This window comes from Vespa velutina, chromosome 1 (genome assembly GCF_912470025.1).
Source record: "Vespa velutina chromosome 1, iVesVel2.1, whole genome shotgun sequence".
NCBI lineage: Eukaryota > Metazoa > Arthropoda > Insecta > Hymenoptera > Vespidae > Vespa > Vespa velutina.
Genome location: NC_062188.1, coordinates 12,261,312 through 12,281,821, shown reverse-complemented (window position 1 = coordinate 12,281,821; position 20,510 = coordinate 12,261,312). Strand labels below are relative to the sequence as shown.

General features: G+C 29.8%; 4 protein-coding genes across 7 annotated transcripts; 2 read left to right on the top strand and 2 right to left on the bottom strand.

The window, feature by feature from the left end:
• The first annotated feature begins 4,210 nt into the window (after window positions 1-4,210).
• On the top strand, window positions 4,211-6,405 carry LOC124953315 (39S ribosomal protein L28, mitochondrial). Its single transcript, XM_047504528.1, has 6 exons — window positions 4,211-4,416; window positions 4,527-4,693; window positions 4,762-5,020; window positions 5,089-5,232; window positions 5,295-5,482; window positions 5,555-6,405. The coding sequence occupies exons 1-6, from the start codon at window positions 4,396-4,398 to the stop codon at window positions 5,613-5,615; spliced, it is 840 nt and encodes a 279-aa protein (XP_047360484.1). The 5' UTR covers window positions 4,211-4,395; the 3' UTR covers window positions 5,616-6,405.
• Window positions 5,689-12,240, bottom strand: LOC124953285 (probable phosphorylase b kinase regulatory subunit alpha). Of its 4 annotated transcripts, none has more exons than XM_047504429.1 (15): window positions 11,786-12,240; window positions 11,159-11,661; window positions 10,638-11,083; window positions 10,243-10,558; window positions 9,951-10,164; window positions 9,739-9,848; window positions 9,502-9,649; window positions 8,449-8,627; window positions 8,213-8,363; window positions 7,607-7,896; window positions 6,972-7,527; window positions 6,846-6,898; window positions 6,624-6,782; window positions 6,271-6,528; window positions 5,689-6,177 (listed from the first exon to the last, which is right to left on the bottom strand). In XM_047504429.1, exons 2-15 carry the CDS (start codon window positions 11,645-11,647, stop codon window positions 5,950-5,952), a joined length of 3,597 nt encoding a protein of 1,198 aa, XP_047360385.1. In that variant the 5' UTR covers window positions 11,648-11,661; window positions 11,786-12,240; the 3' UTR covers window positions 5,689-5,949. The 4 variants fall into 4 exon arrangements, with proteins under 4 accessions (XP_047360385.1, XP_047360406.1, XP_047360415.1 ...); XM_047504450.1 differs by having other exon boundaries at window positions 7,607-7,824; XM_047504459.1 differs by having other exon boundaries at window positions 7,607-7,818.
• Window positions 12,241-12,448: 208 nt separating this feature from the next.
• Window positions 12,449-14,723, top strand: LOC124953305. The gene is made up of 2 exons (XM_047504520.1): window positions 12,449-12,956; window positions 13,029-14,723. The coding sequence occupies exons 1-2, from the start codon at window positions 12,729-12,731 to the stop codon at window positions 13,650-13,652; spliced, it is 852 nt and encodes a 283-aa protein (XP_047360476.1). The 5' UTR covers window positions 12,449-12,728; the 3' UTR covers window positions 13,653-14,723.
• A 68-nt stretch (window positions 14,724-14,791) lies between these two features.
• Window positions 14,792-20,166, bottom strand: LOC124953302 (fatty acid hydroxylase domain-containing protein 2). Its single transcript, XM_047504507.1, has 6 exons — window positions 19,938-20,166; window positions 17,387-17,516; window positions 17,211-17,314; window positions 16,771-17,098; window positions 16,437-16,709; window positions 14,792-16,345 (listed from the first exon to the last, which is right to left on the bottom strand). The coding sequence occupies exons 1-6, from the start codon at window positions 19,960-19,962 to the stop codon at window positions 16,186-16,188; spliced, it is 1,020 nt and encodes a 339-aa protein (XP_047360463.1). The 5' UTR covers window positions 19,963-20,166; the 3' UTR covers window positions 14,792-16,185.
• Between the last annotated feature and the right edge of the window lie 344 nt (window positions 20,167-20,510).

Here is a 20,510-nt window from a genome sequence, read left to right as displayed (position 1 = left end):
TATTTGTGTATATATTCGATACAAATAATAAAACTCTTTGCATTATCGATTACAGTTCTAAATTGAAAGACGTCATTTAAAGAAACTCCGAAGTGACGCGAACGGAAGGAACTTCCTTTCTTTTTTTTTCTCTCGGCTTCGATCGTCTAAAATGTGCCTCATCCTCCTACTTCTCCTCCTTCTGACGACAGTAGTATCGCCGTCGTACTTAATTTATTAATAACGACGAGGTTGCGAGCTCGGGAATTTTTGCGACGCCACAATGGCGGCTCGGCGACGATGAGGACTCGTCTCTGACACATCGCGACGTGGACCAGAAGACCACTTTCTACCTGTTTTCTGTGTAACGACGATTGCCACGAGACTGATAAAGAGAAAGAGAGAGAGAGAGAAAGAGACAATCGTCCCGATTTAACATTTCGTTTCGTCTTCTTTTCTCCAGAAAAATATCTCTTGGAAAGTATTCTATTCTTCTCTTCGTAGCTCGTAAACGTACGAGTTGAAAAATCAACGATCTGCAAATAGGAACGTATATTTCGCAGTCGATTGAATTATGGTTCGTCGATCCCCTCGAACATATATCAGAGAGAAAGAGAAAGAGTAGGATAGAGAAAGAAAGAAAGAGAGGGGACAGCATACACAGTTTGCGGACGATCGAAATCCGAGGTAAAAGTTTCACGAGAGGAATTTATCGGTCACAATAATAATACTCGTCTCTCTCTCTCCCTCTCTCTTTCTTTCTCTCTCTCTCTCTCTTTCTCTCTCTCTCTCTCTCTCTCTCTCTCTTTCTCTCTAGGTGTGTGTGTGTGTGTGTGTGTTTACTGTTCTCAGACTCTGTGGACTCCCTCTTGCTTTTTCCTTGATTATCCCACGAGAACACAAATTTCTGGAATGTAAACTTCTTCGAGTTCTCGTCGCCGCCGTTCTCGTTGTCGTCGCGAAACGATTAACGTTCCTGACAGTCTCAAAACTGTTCCAGGAAAAAGAAGAAACCTTACGACGTGGATATACCCTTCTATACTCGAGGTAGAACGATTTGAGAACTCGCCATTCAAAAGTTATTAAGACAGATTCACAAGGGCTTTTTCGTGGGTATAAGGAAATACGGAAGGAAAAGAAAACAAAAAAAAATATAAATCGATAAACTGCTTAAAATAATTAGAGGATCGCTACTGTGAACTAAGTGAACGAAAGAGGAGGAAAAAATAAAAGAGTGATCTGTAAAACTATGAATTGATTTTTCATCACTTATGTGATAATTATGAGTATTTATAATTGATGTGCCGTGTCAACAATGACAACGGTTGCAATCCTCTAATTGTTTAGAACGGTGTATATATATAAAATTTCTCTCTTTCTCTCTCTCTCTCTATCTATCTATCTCTCTCTCTCTCTCTCTCTCCCTCTCTCTCTCTCTCTCTCTCTCTCTCTCTCTCTCTGTCTCTTCCTTTCTTTCTTTTTCACTCGAGAATGAAAGTACGATTAACCGAAGTACGAACGCGCAATGTACTCTTATTAAAAGGCACGTACTTGTCACATTGAAAATAGTATCCCTTCTCATTCATCTTTTATCAATGTTATATTCGTGGGAGGAAGAGCGTCATGATTCTTCTATAATGAAATTTCCAAATTAATGTCATGCATGTATGTCTAATATTCTTTCAATGCGCTCTTCAAATATACATGTATTATATGACGATATTATCGCAGTCTCGTTCGAATTAAGATATATTGCAATATGTTTTAATGTGGACAGCGTATATTTAAAAAAAAAAGGAATGAAAAAATATGTATAATGGTATAAAAACAAAATTAACGTGTATGCCTACTTCGATAATGCAAGAGAAAAAAGAAATAATAATGATATATGGTAAAAGAAAAAAGAAAAAAGAAAAAAGAAAAAAAAAGAAACTTATAACATAGTTCGAATGAAAATTATGATGATATAGTTCCTCTACTTATTACTATATATGACGTAAATTTTGTGTAAATTATTATTTTAACATTATCGTCTTCGTCATCCTTATCGCCATTATCATCATCATTATTATTATTATTATTTTTATATTTTTTATTATTAATATTATTATTACTATTATTATTATAATTGCCATTATTATTATTATTATTATTATTATTATTATTATTATTATTATTATTATTATTATTATTATTATTATTATTATCTTTATTTTTATTTTTATTATTATTATTATTATCATTAATATTATTATTATTACTATTGCAATCAGAAACTTTCGCGATATATCTCCTCTTTAATTCACTTGCAAGGAATATTGGAAAGTGACTAAAAAAAAAGAAACGAGAAAATAGATCTTTTTTTATGCCGATTGAGTAGATAGATCGATGAGAGACTGCCTTTATCGTTATTATCATTATTAATATATTATTTTATTGTTACTTGATTGTCACTATTGCTACAATTAAATTTATTATCATTCAACAAATTTCAATTGAATTTGGAAATCATTATCAACCAACCATTTCATCAATAATAATAATAGTAACCTTAATATATCGTGTAATAAACATGAATAGAAAACGATCATCGATAAATGCTATAATATTCGACTATACGTTCTAACATGCCGACTGAGATGGCGACCATCTCGAGATCCCGTACTGGGCGCGAAAATTTGACACTTACTCATCTAATTGCGATCAGATGAGCTCAAATTTATTAAAAGATTTTAATATATAATTGGTAGTAGAAGAAAGACAATAAAAGTTTTATTAATGTGAAATAAAAACTGAAAAAAGAAAAAAGAAAAAGAAAATGAAAATGAAATTTGTTTTCTCTTCTGTTACCTTCTGAAGCTTCACTAAAGATATAGAGAAGAAATAACGGAATTAAATACAATGAACACCAAAAAATACGTAATGGAAGTTTGAATAGACGCGTGCTTATAAGAAATACGTACATACATGAGTATGAGTGTGCGCGTGGTTGTAATGTGTCCTTATTTTTATACGTGTATATATATATATATATATATATATATATACGTGAAATTCACGTTAAGTTTTTGTCTTTAAACTTTGTGTAACTTCTTTCATGAATTTAATCGCAATGCACTCGTAATATCTACGAATATTCGTATAGATCGCGGATATAATGATTATATAAATTCAAGATATAAGAGATTGTATACTAACTTTGGAAGAAAATATGAGAAGAATATAGTCATACATATATATATCACGATGAAAAAAAAAAAATATATAAAATAAGAGGAAATTATCTAAGAAACGTAAAAGAATTGTAAACGCGTAACTTATATTATTGAATTAACTGTAAGATTTCAAAATGCTTTATCTAGGCCGTAACGAAAATAAATTAACTTATGAATAAAATAAAGGAGTAAATAAATATATAAATAAATAAACGGACGAGAAGGTGAAAATATATGGGTATATTATATATATGTATATATATATATATATATATATATATATATATATAATTTATAATATAGTATATGTAATGTATATTGTAATATATATGTTATTATATTATAGCATACACAACTATATATATTATATGTATGTGATATTATATGATTATATTATAATATATACATATGATATATACATGAAAATTATATGTATTAGCAAAATTATATATACATATATACGTAATATATATATATATATATATATATATATTTATTTATTTATAATATATATAATACGTGCATATGTATACGTATATCATTAGCAACTACTTGCAAGACTGTGGAACATTATAGGTGTATAAATGTTTAAATAAATTATTATAATGGCAATCAATTTTACATGAAAGTACCTTTAGTATGATCTTTTTTTGCATATATTCTTTAAATAATAGATATAAAAAAAATACTGATAAAGTCTAATAAAATACATTCACTGTTTCGTATCTACTCATGAATATTCGTCAAATTGTCTAATTATTAATTATTTTAAAACGTGTTAATTTTCACAATAATCTAAATTTTATTCCGTAATTATTAGTATATTTCTATATTTCTATATTTCTATATTTCTATATTTCTATATTTACATCTGTTCTTCCATAAAGTTATTCAAAAAAGTTAAACTACCGCGGTTACGTAAATTTCGTTCTTCTAACCACCGATAGAGGCAACACTAGTTACATGTTACTCAAACGTCATCTACCGTTATATGAACTAATAATTATTCACCAATCATAGTTCTTGTAGTATCAGAAAAGATAGCTTTTGCTGTCGGATAGAATTTCCGTACTTCGCTATTATTTGCATTTTCAATGTTCGTAAATTAAAGTATTTGTAATACAGAATTATTAAAATATATGATATAGATATATAATTAAATAATAAAAGTTTCTAAATTTAAAAGATATAAACTTCACAAATGTCTGTCAATAAAATTCAGGTAGGATAACAATTGTAAATAAAATTATAGGTTATGTGTCTTAATTAGATAGAATAGATAGAAATATATTGTTTAAATGTAATTATAAAGAAAGCTTTCATTGATTTTAGTCGTTATATTATTTTCCGAAAATAACTCGATGGTCTAAGGGAATAGGAGCAGAATTACCGGAAGAATATAAAAAATTTTGGAAGGAGTGGAAACTTCAAGAACCGACTGCAGTTCATTATATAAAACAGCAAGAAAAATATATTAGAAATGAAAAAACAGGAGAAGTGTATGTTATAAGAAAACTCAACTTATCAAACTATATTAAAAAAATATTTTTCATTGTTTTTATTGTAGTCATCCGGTACAAAATACTCCGATTCCTTTGAAATATCCAAAAGAATTTGAGCAATATATATTGGGCGGAGAAGCTGTAATCCAAGGCTTTCAACAACGTGAAAAGTATTGTCGCAGATATCCTCATTTTTGGTTTCCTTTATTAAAAAAATCTGTCCTTTATAGTGAAGTTTTAGATTCGTATATGAGAGTAATTGTTACACAAAAAACCATTCTTTTAATTCATGAAAACTACGGATTTGATCATTATTTATTGAAGGTGTGTTGAAGTATGACAAAGTATTTGAAAAATGTTATTGAAAAAAATCACAATTATTTATTTCTTAGACTCCTGCGTGCGATTTAAAGTCAGAACTTGCTGTAAAACTAAAGCGACAAATACTTATAGCATTGGCAGATAAAACATTATATCCAAATAACGAAGCCAAACGGGACGAAGTATATGCCAAGTATTCACAATATTTATCTTCGGTAAGTTATTTTATTTGTCTACTTCAACCTTCAAAATATCTTTATTTACTATCACTTTCTAGTATACGCGAGAAGAAATTGAATGGTATGGTTTAACATATAAGGACGCATGTAAGAAATGGATTGCTTTGAAAAAAGAGGAGAATAAAGTACAACCATTAAAAATTCTATACAGATCTGAATTAATAGCAAAACTTAAAGAAAATAATGTTAAAGAAGCACAGGATACTGATGTCCTACTAAAGGAAAAGTATGTTGTATAAATGATTTTTCTGAATATGTCAACTTTTAACTGTAGTAAAACTAAACGTAATTTTTGTAGGGACGGTGATTTGTGGATATCCAAATGGAATCCATTTTCAAAGAGCTCAGGAACCAAATAGATAATATCTGCAACTTGATATTACATATTTTATAAATAGTAAAAAAAAGGAAAAGATCTAAGTAAACGTAAAATCCGAACAAATGTTTTGTTATTGGCAATACAAATTTATTGATATTAGATTTTATCATTATTTCAAATGTTATAATCAATTTTTAAAAACTTTTACAATTACGAAATTATTAAAATCTTTGATTATCTAAAACTTTCCTATAGAAAAAAAGAAGTTAAAAATTCACATATATTATATCTTAATTATAAAGGAAATTGTCTAAGAAAAATCTCGAATTTGAGAAAAAATTTACTAAACTTCTTCGATATAAACAAAAATTAAACTACGATATAGAGCATTCTAAATCACCATCTTTTGGTAAACAATCCAACAAGGATGCTACAGCTCTTGTAATATATGTCATTGTACCAAAACTACCACTAGGAGCACTATCATAAAAGTGTTGGCAGACATAAGCTGCTCCTCCGCAAAGAAGATTTCCCAATGCTGTTGTTTCACGCTGTTCTTTCGGTTTGGCACAACAGAGAGTAGCATCTCCATCGATTTTCATCTAAAAATAATATATCAATTAGAACTTTATATCTGACCAATTCTCTTTTTTTTTTTTATAAATATTCACATTAATAGCCACAGTATTTTATACCTGGTCTTCCAAAAAGATAGCATTAGCTTTGTGTACTAAATGTTCAACAGCAATGAGACCTCCTAAAGAAACTACTGCATTATGTTCAGTCACCAATGTTAATACCATTAAAGCTTCAACAACAAGTTGACGATATTCCGGTTGCGGTATTGTATTTAAAACCGTCTCCACTGCTAAAGCAAATTTTAATTCTCCTGGTGTCATTTCTTGAGTAAGATTTTGGGGAAGAACACGTCCTTCTATAGCTAAACCTTGACACTGGAAAAAATCATAATAGTACAGATTTGATAATATATATGTATATATATATATATATATATATCATAATGTATATTAAAATTTTTTATTTATACCCTTTCTAGAACTTGCCAAACCCGTGGATAGAAACCTCGTGGCACTCTATTAAGTGCACCGTCCAATCGACGTCTTCGTAACCATTGTCCTTGACGATCAGGTTCTGTTTCACCGCCATCCGTTTGATCAGAACTTAAAAATCCACCAATCTGAGATTTCTAAAAAATGCAATCATGATTTGTTAATCTTTTACATTGATTATTTCAATCAAATTTATTTACCTTGCTCACTTTACTTGACTTGCAACTGATAACAGAAAAATTACCTCTTCCAACTGCAAAAGTTATAAATATTAAAAATATTACAGTTGCAGATTGACTTTTTTTTTTAATAAAAATCAAACTTACCACTACTTATCGCAAACTCTTTTCCGCTCATGATATGATGTAAAAGATTTTTCATTTCGAATGGAGATAAATTCAACAAATGTTCGGAAGCTTCTTCACCCGTACAAATCAATGTTCTTGACAATTCTGTTGCCATAACTTGAATAATCAAACCAACCCTAAGCCTTAACATTTCATGAAACAACTGCGGTTCTGTTCTAATGAACATAGCTAAATATACAAGCAATTCTTGTGTCAACATAGCTGTGGATTCATCATCTCCATATGCTTGATGGATCAAAGATCTTAATTCATTCTCGGGTAATGGAGCTATAATCGTATGCTCATTACTTGGTGGCATTCCAACGGTAACTTGTTTTTGTCGTACTAACAAGTCTGTGACAGCTTTAGCTAAATCTTCTACTCTTTTTCCTAACATACCGGCAGAGTGACGAACAATGCCCCACATTTTTTGTTGACACGCTTTATCATAAAGATCTTTTAATAAGTCTTTTACTAATACTGGATGACCTTCTTCTACCATGCCCGTATTAAAATAAAGTCCTTGTGAGTCAACCTATAATACATATGAAATTATATATTTCTAGAAATGTAAATAAATAAAGGTAATATAATTTATTAAACAATAAACTAACAAGATATTGTAATATGTCTCCCTGTTCTTCGAGACTCTCAGTTTCACGAAGCATCGTCAATAACTCTTCGACTTCAGTATCAGCATATTGTGTGTCAGATATGGTTCTAGATTTATGACCTTTTCCAGTAGTTTTCCATGGGATATCTTCCGTAGGAGATGGTGTACGATCGGTATGTACCGATTGCGTCGAATTTGGAGTTAAAGTTGTATCTGTTACTTCAATAAATGGATTTAGGGTTAAAATAGCTGACGTTTTGCGATCTTCTCCCGCCATTCCAAGAATTTCGGCTAAAAAATAGTTTATATTATATATTAATATGTACATATAATTTATAACATATAATTTTTTCAATATAATTATGTACAACAAATATACTTACACGTACATATAAATTTAAACATTATTAAAATTAAAATAGAAGAAAGATACAGAAATTAGTAAATAGTTAGTACACTTACATTCTCGGAGAATGATGAGAACCATGGCACAAGAAATGTATTGTAAAAACACAAAGTTCCACTTTCAGGCAACATACAATTAAACTTTTAAAAAGTTAAAAGTGTCTTTTTGCAAATTTACTTTATAGTACTAATTTTTACTTACGTTCAATAGCTATAGATCGCGTTTTTTTTATGGCACCTTTGACAGACATTCTTCGTCTCAAATTTTTTCCAGTTCTAACCAATGGCTTATTAAGAAGACCAATACGATGGGGTAAAGCACGCATCAAGTGTTCATCCAAATATTGTTGGACCTAAGAATCCAAGAAAAGTTTTTTTTATATTTTTCCATTTGTCAACTGATTTTTTTGTGTTCATGACAAACAATATAGTATTAACCTGAGGATTAAGTTTATCAGGACGTCCATCTTCTGAACTACCTAAGAAGCTCAAATTCGTAATGCATGATGTACTAAGAAAATCATTTAGATTTCCTAGTGATACTCTAGTACCATTTATATAACCACTTTTCAGTTTCTTCATAGTAGTTATCATTGCCAATGGTATTTTTCCTTGATCTGCAAAAATAAATATTTTTTTGGATCTTACAAATTGAATACAATGCAATAATGTGTTTGACGACACTATTTAAGGACTAAAAACTATTCATAAGTAGATCTTGTCATATAAAACACTTTTTTTATTATCACAGATGATCTAAAGCTGCCAAGGTCGTACCTAAATGATTATGAGTAGCAACTAGTGTTATGGTAGGCCTGCCGAGCATTTGCTTCCAGTTGATGGTCAGGAAGGCCAAGTTGGTTGTAAAAGTATTCGCAAGGAGAGCCGCATCGTTTGTTGTGTAGTATTCCTCCGCGTCAAAGTTCTAATACATGCAACAAACGCGCACACCACCAAACACATAAGCCATTTGCGAATGTTTCTAATCAAATTGAAGAAATTTTTCTATGATTGTTTCTTTTATGTTAAATGAACTGCAAATTGTTTTTCTTTAAATCAATATTTGACTTTGCAAAATATTTTAACATTAGCAGCTTTTGCTCACAATATTGAATTATACCAATTTTTAAGAACAACATTGTAATAGTTAATATATTACAAAACAGATAGAACTTAACTTAATTTTCACTACTTTAAAGGTTATTATAACCAACTATAGCCATTAAGCAAGATTGACAGCAAAAAACAAATGCACACATGCAGACAGACGTGATACAAGTGGAATGGGAATTGAGTTTCTTTTATAGAAAGATCGAAACTTTCTAGAGAAGACTGTTATCAGAAAACCAGGAACTTATCGTCTATACCTCCACAATCGAAAGATGTAAGACTTCTCGTAATATCGAAGGTTGTCTTAATGTTATTCGTAATGTGTGAGGAAGACAATAACAAAGATCAAAACTATGGCTTTCAGACAATACATTACTGTACCTAGATGAACGTTCTTGAGGGGCATGACCACAAGAGGCCGGCCCAACATATTCTGCCAGCTAGACTTCAAGAAATTAATTTCGCCTTTGAATATGTCAATCATGAGCTCATAGTCCGATGCGATGTAGAAGCGGGTCATATCTGTCAACTAATGTTTGGTGCGAGAATAACAGGCAACATAAGAAAAGAAACAAGAATAGAATGGTGAAGAAGATCAACGAACATTCAAGTACCTACCTGTGGTGTGAATGCAAATATTTTATCGTGCAGAGAATATAATTTACTGGTACTCAAAATCCCGACATCTCTTGATTTACGGCCAGATAGTCCTAATTTTTTATTTCGTCCTGAAAACATAAATTGTTCATTTAATATTCTATACTATTTTATTCTATATTTAGTATAACATGCTTAAAATATTGTTATTAAATAATCATTATTTTGATTACCTAAATAAGTATATAAATGACTGAGTACTTTTGCTGGTTGTACTTCTATCGGTGCTACTTCTGCGATGGTTTGGACATGAATATCGTGCTGAGCAATTTTTTCTCTAATCTCTGCATCTTCTGCCAAAATAACAACTTGAACCACAACATCCGGTTTTTTTTCACTGCACAAACGTCGATTCAATGGATCTAATTCACCCACTGCTAGAAAGCCCTATGCATAATCAAATTTTTATCGATAAAGCTAAACATAAATTTTTTTTAAATATACCAAAATTATAATTATACTTACTTCTTGCAGTAACTTTCCCAAAATGTAAAGAGATTGAGCCCACATAAATGGATATCTACCTAAAGCTATGCGAGGTTGACTACCAGGTTGAGTATATTCTGCTGCAACATTTTCAGATGCAACTGAATATAACTCAGGAACTAATCTCATTCCATCATCTGCTTTAATTGTTATTTGTTCAAGTAGCATTGAATACTCTGCTACTGCTTCTTTATTCCCTTGGAAACAATAATCCAATATTAAATAACAGAAAAATAAAGGCCACTCGCATTCTATATTTTCAAACATACGCAATTCCCATGGTTCATAATATAATCTGTAAATAATGTATATAAAATTAATGGATATATCGTTGTTATTATCATTACAAAAATTTATATTACATCCTATCATACCTGTTAGGATCTTCCTTTGGTGTTTTATATCCATCGCGCAAAAATCTTTTGCATCCATAACGACCTTGTAACTTATTTGTTATCGCTTCTCTTGTTAGCTGTATTAAATTAGGTTCATCTACTGCAAATGCAGGAAAGCTTATTATAGACAATAATCCACTATCCAATTCTTTTGAATTTGATTCTCTAGGCAGCATAGATTGTAAAACAGCCTGACACTTCTGTGCTTCATCTGCTAATACATGAATTACTGAAGTAGGTCCACCTCTTGCACCAAATAAATCTAATTCGTTCAAAGCTTCCATTGCGGCTTTTGCCATTCCAATACTGCTAGCATTTAATTCAGGTAAACCGTGATTAGTTTTATCTCCTCTTTCCCAAATTCCATAATCAGGAGTACAATAAGCTGATTCAATGTAAAATACTAAATTTTGTATAAAAGCAACCTGTATATAAGCATAAATAAATAAATTAATTAAATAGATAACATTAATTAAAGTATCGTAAAAAATTCAAAATACCTCATCAAGATTAAATACAATTTGTAAGCCAGATGCTGTCATTTGAGCAAGCACTAAAAGATATAAAGAAATAGCATCTATTTGTAGATGACCCCATTCATTATCTCCAACAACAGTCTGTCCATTAACAGAACTATACTTTGCATGCAAAGCGTCAAGAGGATTCTGACTAGATTTAAATTTTTCTACTTTTTCTTTTTGTTGCATCATAGCCATAAGTAATCCTCTCATCAATTTAACACAACTTTGTTCTAATTCATAAGTTTTTGCTCTGTCCTCGTCAACATCCGCTATCTTTTTATATGCCATGGAAAGTCCCCAAACAGCAAGAATACAATAAATATTGTCACGCACCCATGCATGATCATTTTCACGACTTGCAGGAAAAAGACCAGTAACTGGATTTTGATGATTCATAATAATCTTGTGAACTATTCTTTGATAATAGTCCAAACGGACACCAGAATTACTTCGACTACGCATTTTCATATATATTTTAAATACTGCAACATTTAATTCTCAATTATATAATACAATCTTCTCATACATTATTTACATATTTACTAATTCTAATAAAATAATATATTTTTTAGAAATAGCAAAAAATTAATAAGAATTATCACATACCTTTCTAATAATGTGACAACTCAAAATACTGATTTATTTTCAAAAGCGTATTACATTGAAGAAATCGTGATTCGAAAATATTTTAGCAAACACATTCTAATTACTTTTCTAAGATGATGAAATAATCCTATTTATTTAGAGATTTCTCTAAAACATTCAATGATACAATGTGAAACGAATGTCAAGTATGGCACCAATAGCAGAAACTTCTTTCCTAGACTTGATATCCGCTTTGTATGACTTTGTCCAACTATACATAAGTGACATTGACTATATTTGTATACCTTTTTAGCTCTTTGTTCTTTGCTCAATTCATTTGATGACGTATCCAATAGTAAAGAATTTACCAAAGCAACTACGCATTTCACAATTATATTTCAATTTTATATTCAATAAGAAAAAAATAATTGAGTTTTATAATCTTGAACTTCGTTCTCTCTTACTCCCTCCACTTCCTCCAATAAAAAAGAGTTAATAATTTCAAATTTGCACGTGTTTCAATATACGTATGTGTATGTGAACAAAATCGATATAAAGCGCGAAAATATGCAATTTTAAATTACTAGGCAATTAATAAGACAAATGTATTCTTATAATCGAATTAAAAAAAATAATCGATTGCAACAAATTTTAATAAATTTGAATCGTTTTTAAAAATGTAGAGAACTCGCATCTCATGCGGATGATGATAATCGAATAAAAATATCGATGTATGTCGCAGAGGTGCGGGCGAGCCATAATGAATTTGATCGGCTATTTTGCGCAACAATTTTATACGGAGTTCGTTTCAATGGCAGTTTACTGCAAAGTGGACATGGAGTAGACGTTTTTGCAGTGGTCGCTACCACTTTTTTAGTTTTTATATATATGTTTTAATAAATTTTGCAGTCTACTGTTAAGATTAAAAATCTTTCTGACCCTGATAGATTTTAAAATTAAAACTATGAACCACGTAAAGATGTTTAATTTCAAGAAAATTCTACTGTTTCTATGCATTACATCAGGCTTAACCTCGTCTGCCAACAACGAAACGCAAACAGATGGTGTGCCCGAAAAACTTTCCTCAAATTCAAATAATTTGAATATTTCAAATAATGTGATACAAACGAAGATTGTATCCGTCATATCATTGACAACGATTACTCCATCCATTAGCACCAAGGATTCTAAAGTATGCTAAACTTCTGTTCGCATTTAATTTGACGTACCATAAGTATGTTGAAACGTTTTTATATAATTATAGGCAAGTATTAATAATTCGCTAGACACAGAAGGTGGTCCAGTTTCAAATTCACTGTCCGTGCGATCACCGATATCCGATCAGAAAATAACTGCTAAAAATAATTCTACAATGAGAACTGAAGGTATATTTATAAACAAGAACGTTGGACAAGCCATGACAACACAAAAAGATCTGCCAATTTTGGATAGAAAAAAAGGACATTTAACATTCGATCAAATAACTGTTAATGATACAGTAGAACATGATAATGATAATATAAATAGTTCTAAAGTTGAAGATACTCCTACACAAAATGTGTTAGATATGTCAGAAAAAAAAGTAAATGATACCGTTATTTCTACAATGCCTCCTGTGAACAAACATAAGCCAAATCCGAAACCAACTGCGACAACGAGTAGAGATTCAAAAGATTCAAATAAACCTATACCTCCATCGCCAACAAAAAGTTCTCCATTAGGAATGCCAAGAAAAATTGATTATATCATACCTATTGCTATTACCATTATTGCACTTCCAATATTGGGTGTAGCTAGTTTTATTCTTTATAACCGAGGTAAAGACTGTTGGGATAAAAGGCATTATCGAAGGATGGATTTTCTTATTGATGGAATGTATAATGATTAAGTCACAAAGGAATGTATCTATGAGAATGATCCTTGCAATAAGAACTTGTAACATATACGGTAGACAGCTAAATTGCTTTATCATTATACTTTGTTATATTATGTTCTCTAAACATTCAAAAGAACATTTTTATATAATATCGGCAACACTTATTCTACATTGATATGTATAGTATGTCATCAATTGAAAACATTTTGTTGAGATTTTATTTGTTTATTATAACTATAATGTAGGCTACGATTGTGTTAACAAAAGCAATGCCATAAAAACAAAAATTATCTAAGTGAAGGCAAGGCAATGTCAATAGTAAGAAGAGAAAATTTAGTTGTATATATCATAAGATAACTAAATTAATAATGAATCAAATTTCAAAAAGGTAATTATCATATAACTGTTGCATGTCTAGCATGTTAGTCATATGTTAAAACAAAAATTGGTTCACATTTAACTAGTATATAGTTAGGGATATGCATGAATGATGATAATATATTGGAGATAAAAATAAAACTATTTTTAGTAGAGTATAATGCAAAGATATATTGCATTCTTATGCAATAAAGTAGACAATAATGGCATTATCCAACAAGACCTTGCCCTGCAAATTATCATAAATATAATTACGACACACTGTTGTAAAATAAAACAAAATATACTCAATGTTGTTTTATAAATTGCAGTATGGTGCATAGATTTGACCAAAGAAGTATATAATTGATAATGTTAATATAGTATCATTGTTGCATTTACTTGTATTAATTTGATTTTTACACATTTTTTACATACTATTTCTTTTCTTAGAAATAACACGAAAAAGGGTCATGTTATGTATATACATTGAACTATTGCCATAAGTAAATGTGTTCTATTGACAATATTCGATAATTGTCTTATATTGTTGCAAGACCTATCAATGATTTATGGGTTATACCCATTGTAAAGTTTTCAAAATTGTTATTTATGAAGTTTATATTTTGTCTAAGTATGAAAAAGCAATAATAATTATTTTTATACATATGTATATGTGAAAAATTTATCAATATTGTTATGAAATATAAATACTTACAAGCACAATTATATTAATGATTTAATCCACTTAATATCTGTTTAATCAAGACAAGCGCACATAAATGACAAAAAGATTTCTGTAAGTATTATAAAATTTGCATTCTCTTTTTTTTTTCATAGACGAAATTTTTAAGATTTTATTATTAAGCTTTCTTTGTGTAGGTACATAAATCCAGTGATATTTCGTTACATGTATATCGCAAATTATACATCCATTAACAGACAACTATTGTGAAAAAGATGTTAATATCATCTTTTGTGTTAATTTGCAAAGAATAGTGCTCTTTGAATATTTTGTATATTCTATATTATGTGTTATTACAAAACATAATATCATACATCAACAGTCACGATGTTTACCGAGAATGCAGTATATTGAATCTCATAAATCGTATTATTTGGAACAGAATTATTTTAGAAATAGAAAAAATGAAATAAAAATAAAAATAGAAATAAAAACTTCAATTCGTTTAATATGGATATCGTTCAGTTCGATCATCCACATTTATAGTTTTGAAAATGACATTTTGTACACGAAAGATTTCTTTTTTCTAATACGTTTATATAAGCTATTTTCTGTTTGTTTGAATGTGTATTTCAGATGTATAAAGCTAATATAGCATTTAATAGTTATGCACAAGCTATAACCATCTAAATAAATTGCTACAAAGAATTACTATAAACTTAACGTGGAGTACATTGAAATCGTTAAGTCATTGATTATATAAACTACGTTAAAATATAAAAATAGTATTGTTCATAAAGTCAAATTTAATATTAACAGTTTAGTTGGAACGACAAATTCAAAATCCATCGATCCGACAATTTTAGAGAATGTTGTTCTTGCTCTCGTTGATTGTGTTAGCTTGTTTTTGCATTAATAATTAAAAAAAAATTTACATTATCATCATAATAAATGTATACACTAATAATTAAAAATCCGTCCAATTATGTTCAAGAGGAATTTCTTTCTTATCTTAGAAAAAATTATTTATATCACACGTTTCATTCAAATATATTTTTCCGTAAAAAGAAAAAGTAAAAAAATAGTATAAGTTGTGCACATGATTACAGCCGAAAGAAATCTCTCCATCTTTCTCGTTCTCGTTCTCTCTTTCTCCTCTTTCTCTAAAAATAAATGCTATATAACTATCATATAGTAGAAAAAAAAATTGTCTTAAAAGTTCTGTTTAGTTGATTCGTGAATGCGTCGAATTATATAGATAAGTTCAGCGAGATTAGGCCTCATTGATCACGCTGACCAAGGTTGTGCACGATTGAACAAATTCACGAATCGGTTCTTACCCATCGGAGTTTTAAAACTTCTTTAGATTAATTGAAGAAATGTTCACGTCAAATGCAAATCGAAGTAATCGTCGTTACTTTATTCGACGATACTTATCTGAACCAGGAAGTTTTGTCTCAAGATTAATCCCGACACCTTTATATAATCGAATATATAATCCTCTTATTTGGATTTATATTTTGCTTCATCAGGAAATGCCTCTCTCGGAGGTACCAAACTAAGCATCATCACGTGACGTTGATAAGCTCTCGAATTACGGAATTGAGTGTCCGTTCCATGAAGACGATCTAAAACGCCTAATACTCCGAAGCACTGATTAAATCTGAAACAGTAAACATGTTTTTTTATTATTACTATTAGCATGACATTACGTTAAAAGTTAGGATATTTAGAAAACAGAAAAGATAATTTACTTTAAGTGATGAAAGTCGTGTGCTTCTGGAGATGGGAAAAATGGTAAATGGTAACCAGAATGGGCATTCAATGTTGAAAGAATCGCAAGAGAGAACCACAACCATGCAGTGGCTACGTGAGAACCAACGATGAAGACACCGAGAAACGGTGGAATCAAATTGGAGCCAATGTGTTCTAAAGGATGACAATACAACGCTGTTACCGCTACTGGTGCGGTCCATTCGTGATGCTGCTTATGTATGTACTTGTATAAGTAACGGCTGTGCAGAAATCTATAATCATGAAATATGTGAGAAAAATCTTTTTTTGTCGTATTAGATTTATATGACGTACCTATGAGAATAGTAAAATCCGATTTCCTCACACAATATATGAATGGCGATCTCAACGAGAACCCAATGAAAAGTTGGCAATTCTCTTACCGAGGGATAACCTCGCCATTCCATAAAATGATAACTGCAGTATGCTATAGGCAGTCCAACGATTATTTGATTGAACAATACTTGAGCGATTACTTTACAGAGTTCTCTCGTGTCGACTGGCTCGTTTGTGCCTGGCTGGATTTTGTATCTTCGTAGCGCTGCCGGACGATTTGTAATGTCAAGTATAGTATAAATGCCGCCGAAAACCCAATAAACTATGAACGTCAATCCCATCGAGCCTAAATAAAGAATTTATCCATATACATTAAGTTATACATCATGATTATTATTATTATTATTATTATTATTATTATTATTATTATTATTTCTTTTTTTTTTATTTTATTATACCATAAACCCATAAGGTTACAGGATCGTCTCCTAACTTGTTCAAAATCTTGTCCCACTGAGCCTGCCAAAAGTCACCGGAAGCACCCCAAAATCTTTGCAAATGCCTATAAAAACGTTTAAAAATATAAAATATGACATTTAACATATAGCTTCTTGTTGAACGAAGTATCGTTTACCATGTCAAAGAATTGCAAACGGCAGCAAATCCGATAACGACTGTTCCGATGACAAAAAGAACGCTTCTCAAACTCGAAAGCAACGTAGGCGGAGTTTGATTTTTGCCGGCATCTCCGCTTGGATTGGTAACTACAAAATTTACGAGTAATTTATTATTACCATTAATAAACATGAATTTTGAAAAAGGAGATCTTCTTTTATAAACAAATCGAGAATTATTAAGGAAATACATATTTATATACTTTTACAATGTCAACAGGAATAACTCTTATATGACATTTAAATTATATTTATATTACTTTATTTTTTTTAATTTAATTAATGCAAGATAAATCGATAAAATTGACATAATCAGATAAGCTTATACAATCGATATTAAAATGATACATCGATTAGCGCGGAAATTTATATGCTTAAATCCAAGTGGCAATTTCCTTAATCTCTTATAATAGTAGTCGTTAAATATGATTCATGATTGGATAAAATGACAATTTATTTTTATGATGAAGTTACAAAAAAAGAATATATATATATGAATCTATACACGTACATATATATGCATGAATTATTGTATTATATTTTTATTTAGATTTCACATAATAATAAGGAAAACAATAAGAATTCTTCATAAACAGTATACACTTCTTTTATATATTATATAATATGAACAATTCTTATTATATAATGTGTATAATTCTTTTAAATAAATTTAATGAAATTAAGAAATAAATAAATAGAGAGAGAGAGAGAAAGAGAGAAATATGTTCTCGCTTATTTTCCATCATTTCGCATTTATAGTTTTTGCTTCATCAATCAGTATCACATAATGTTTATAAAAGATATTTTTTATCTCTGATAGCAACATATTTAAATTTCATTTAATGTTTATTTATTTGTGAAAAAACACTTATTTCATAAAATGTTGTCAAATTCGATTTATCACATCATTTATTAATTTATTGCTTATTTTTTTTAAATATTTCGAAATTTATCTATACCGTTTAGTTTTTAATAATAATAACGAATGTGAATTCGCTTAATCAACAGCGTACTCTTATTGAAAAAGCAAAAGTTAAATTTACTTTCACTTTTTTCTTTCATTTTTTTCCCATTAAATTTAAATAGATAATATAATCATTAAATCAATATCTTATGGAAGAATTTTATATATAACGTTCTTCATTGCGATCAAGCAATGATTTGTAATAAATATATCCAATGTTATTTATCATAATTTTCAGAGATATTGAAATTTATAATATATTTATATACATACACATTTTAACCACTCATTTGCCTAATGCAATTAATTCTACAAGAGAAACAAGAAGTAAAGAAAATTGGATGTTAAAATTGTATCATTTAGTGATACAATTAATTAAACTAATTATTAAGGAAATTTATTTTAATTATAAAAAGTTAAGCATCAATCAAATGCTGTCGTGATAAAATTAAAAAAAAAAATGTTAAAAGTTTTTATTTGTGAATGATTCTTTTATATTTATATAAATATGAAAGTTTCCCGGTGAAAATCCCGTTACTACGCATCGGTGGTCTTTATACAAGCTATTAGTACGTAAGAACTATCCCATCTACTGATAAAACGTATTATATAAAACATTTCGCGACACGAATACATGTAATATTATTTTTTTACTATCACCTCATAGTTATAAATAATCCGAAATTTTGTTCGATTTACAATATAATTTTTATTTTGATAAGAATAAACAAAAGAAATTGATAAAAATATAATGTTATATTTGCTACTTGTCTCATATCATCAGTCTCATTATTATTGTGCGTTGATATTGCTTTGCGATTATCAAGATCCAATTTCTTGATTGTATATTGCAGATAGTGATATAGATACAGATCTTTGTCACATGGCATTGATAAGTTTAATACCAAAATATAAATGTGTTGCTTTTGTATATGCCAAATGATTTATAATGTTTCATGAGTAATATTTATCGAATTATTATTATTATTTATTGCATTAACAAAGCCATAGATCAACAAATATTTGTTTTTACATCTTACATAAGAATGTAAGATAAAACTAATGCAAAAGATTAAAGTCTAGGAAGATTTTCGTAAAGGTTAGAAAATAATGAGAAAAAAAAAACAAGAAAAAAAAAATGCGATTCGAATGCGTGAATAATTAATCGATCGATTTGCGAGCTCGTTTATTTATCTGCGACCTATCCTTTTCTGACCTCACAACCGCGCATTCTCTTCTTGCTATTACATATACATAACATGCACAACCTACTCAACTCCGTGGCGCTCTAGCTCTAGACTATAAAATAAATGTCAAGAAAACGAAATGTCAAAAAGAGAAAAATGTTTGGAAAAAATATATCCCTTTTATCGATCAAAAGAAAAAAGTCTTCGAGAAAAGAAAAGCTTATGAATCCGATGGCTTTAGAATAAATGCGAGCACAAACACGACAGCAAAAAGTAAAAAAAAAGAAAGAAATATAGAGGTGTATATATATATATATACACATAGAGCAAGAGAGAGAGAGATAGAAGAGTACGCCTTACCTTTGCATTGTCTTTGGACGTCCATCACGATTGACGACGTCCACGATAAAACGTTTACTCCAACTATTCACGTATAGACGCGACGAAGAAGCAAGAAGATCGCATTTGTCAAGCTGCTCCTTATTCAGGTACCGTGTGTTAGTCGATATTTCGTGAACACAGACTTGGTTGTCACCGTCGAATGCGCCGTAGCACCAGAAAGCGATTCTCCCTTCCTCTCCCCTCCGATCCCTTTCTTTCCCCTCCCATCCCTTCCTCTCCCCTCCCATCCCTTCCTCACACCCTCGATTCTAGTGCGCCTGCGATTAAAGGTACATAAGAAGAACCGCGTTAGTGCCATCCTTTCTCTTCTAACTTTCGTTTTCTTTTTTCTTTTTTTGATTTTTAACAAACGAATTGAGATATTACTAATAACGACTTATTATTATCGATCTATTTTTCTCGAATCTTTTTGGAAACATTATTATATATTATTCTTTCATATTTCTTTTGTTTGAATAATCATTGATTTTCAATTTTGTTTTTATGAAAAAGCGCGCGATAATCGATCGACAAATCTGCATTGGCTTTTGT

Excerpts from the sequence above, each read along its gene's own strand:
- LOC124953315 (XM_047504528.1), top strand. The coding sequence starts at position 4,396 with ATGTCTGTCAATAAAATTCAG. Across the intron at positions 4,694-4,761 it reads AATGAAAAAACAGGAGAAGT|TCATCCGGTACAAAATACTC; the intron begins GTATGTTATAAG and ends TTTTTATTGTAG. Across the intron at positions 5,021-5,088 it reads TTGATCATTATTTATTGAAG|ACTCCTGCGTGCGATTTAAA; the intron begins GTGTGTTGAAGT and ends TTTATTTCTTAG.
- LOC124953285 (XM_047504429.1), bottom strand. The coding sequence starts at position 11,647 with ATGAAAATGCGTAGTCGAAGTAATTCTGGTGTCCGTTTGGACTATTAT. Across the intron at positions 11,084-11,158 it reads TTGTATTTAATCTTGATGAG|GTTGCTTTTATACAAAATTT; the intron begins GTATTTTGAATT and ends GCTTATATACAG. Across the intron at positions 10,559-10,637 it reads CCAAAGGAAGATCCTAACAG|ATTATATTATGAACCATGGG; the intron begins GTATGATAGGAT and ends CATTATTTACAG.
- LOC124953305 (XM_047504520.1), top strand. The coding sequence starts at position 12,729 with ATGAACCACGTAAAGATGTTTAATTTCAAGAAAATTCTACTGTTTCTA. Across the intron at positions 12,957-13,028 it reads TTAGCACCAAGGATTCTAAA|GCAAGTATTAATAATTCGCT; the intron begins GTATGCTAAACT and ends ATATAATTATAG.
- LOC124953302 (XM_047504507.1), bottom strand. The coding sequence starts at position 19,962 with ATGGACGTCCAAAGACAATGCAAAG. Across the intron at positions 17,517-19,937 it reads CGTCCAAAGACAATGCAAAG|TTACCAATCCAAGCGGAGAT; the intron begins GTAAGGCGTACT and ends TAAATTTTGTAG. Across the intron at positions 16,346-16,436 it reads CACGACTTTCATCACTTAAA|ATTTAATCAGTGCTTCGGAG; the intron begins GTAAATTATCTT and ends TTACTGTTTCAG.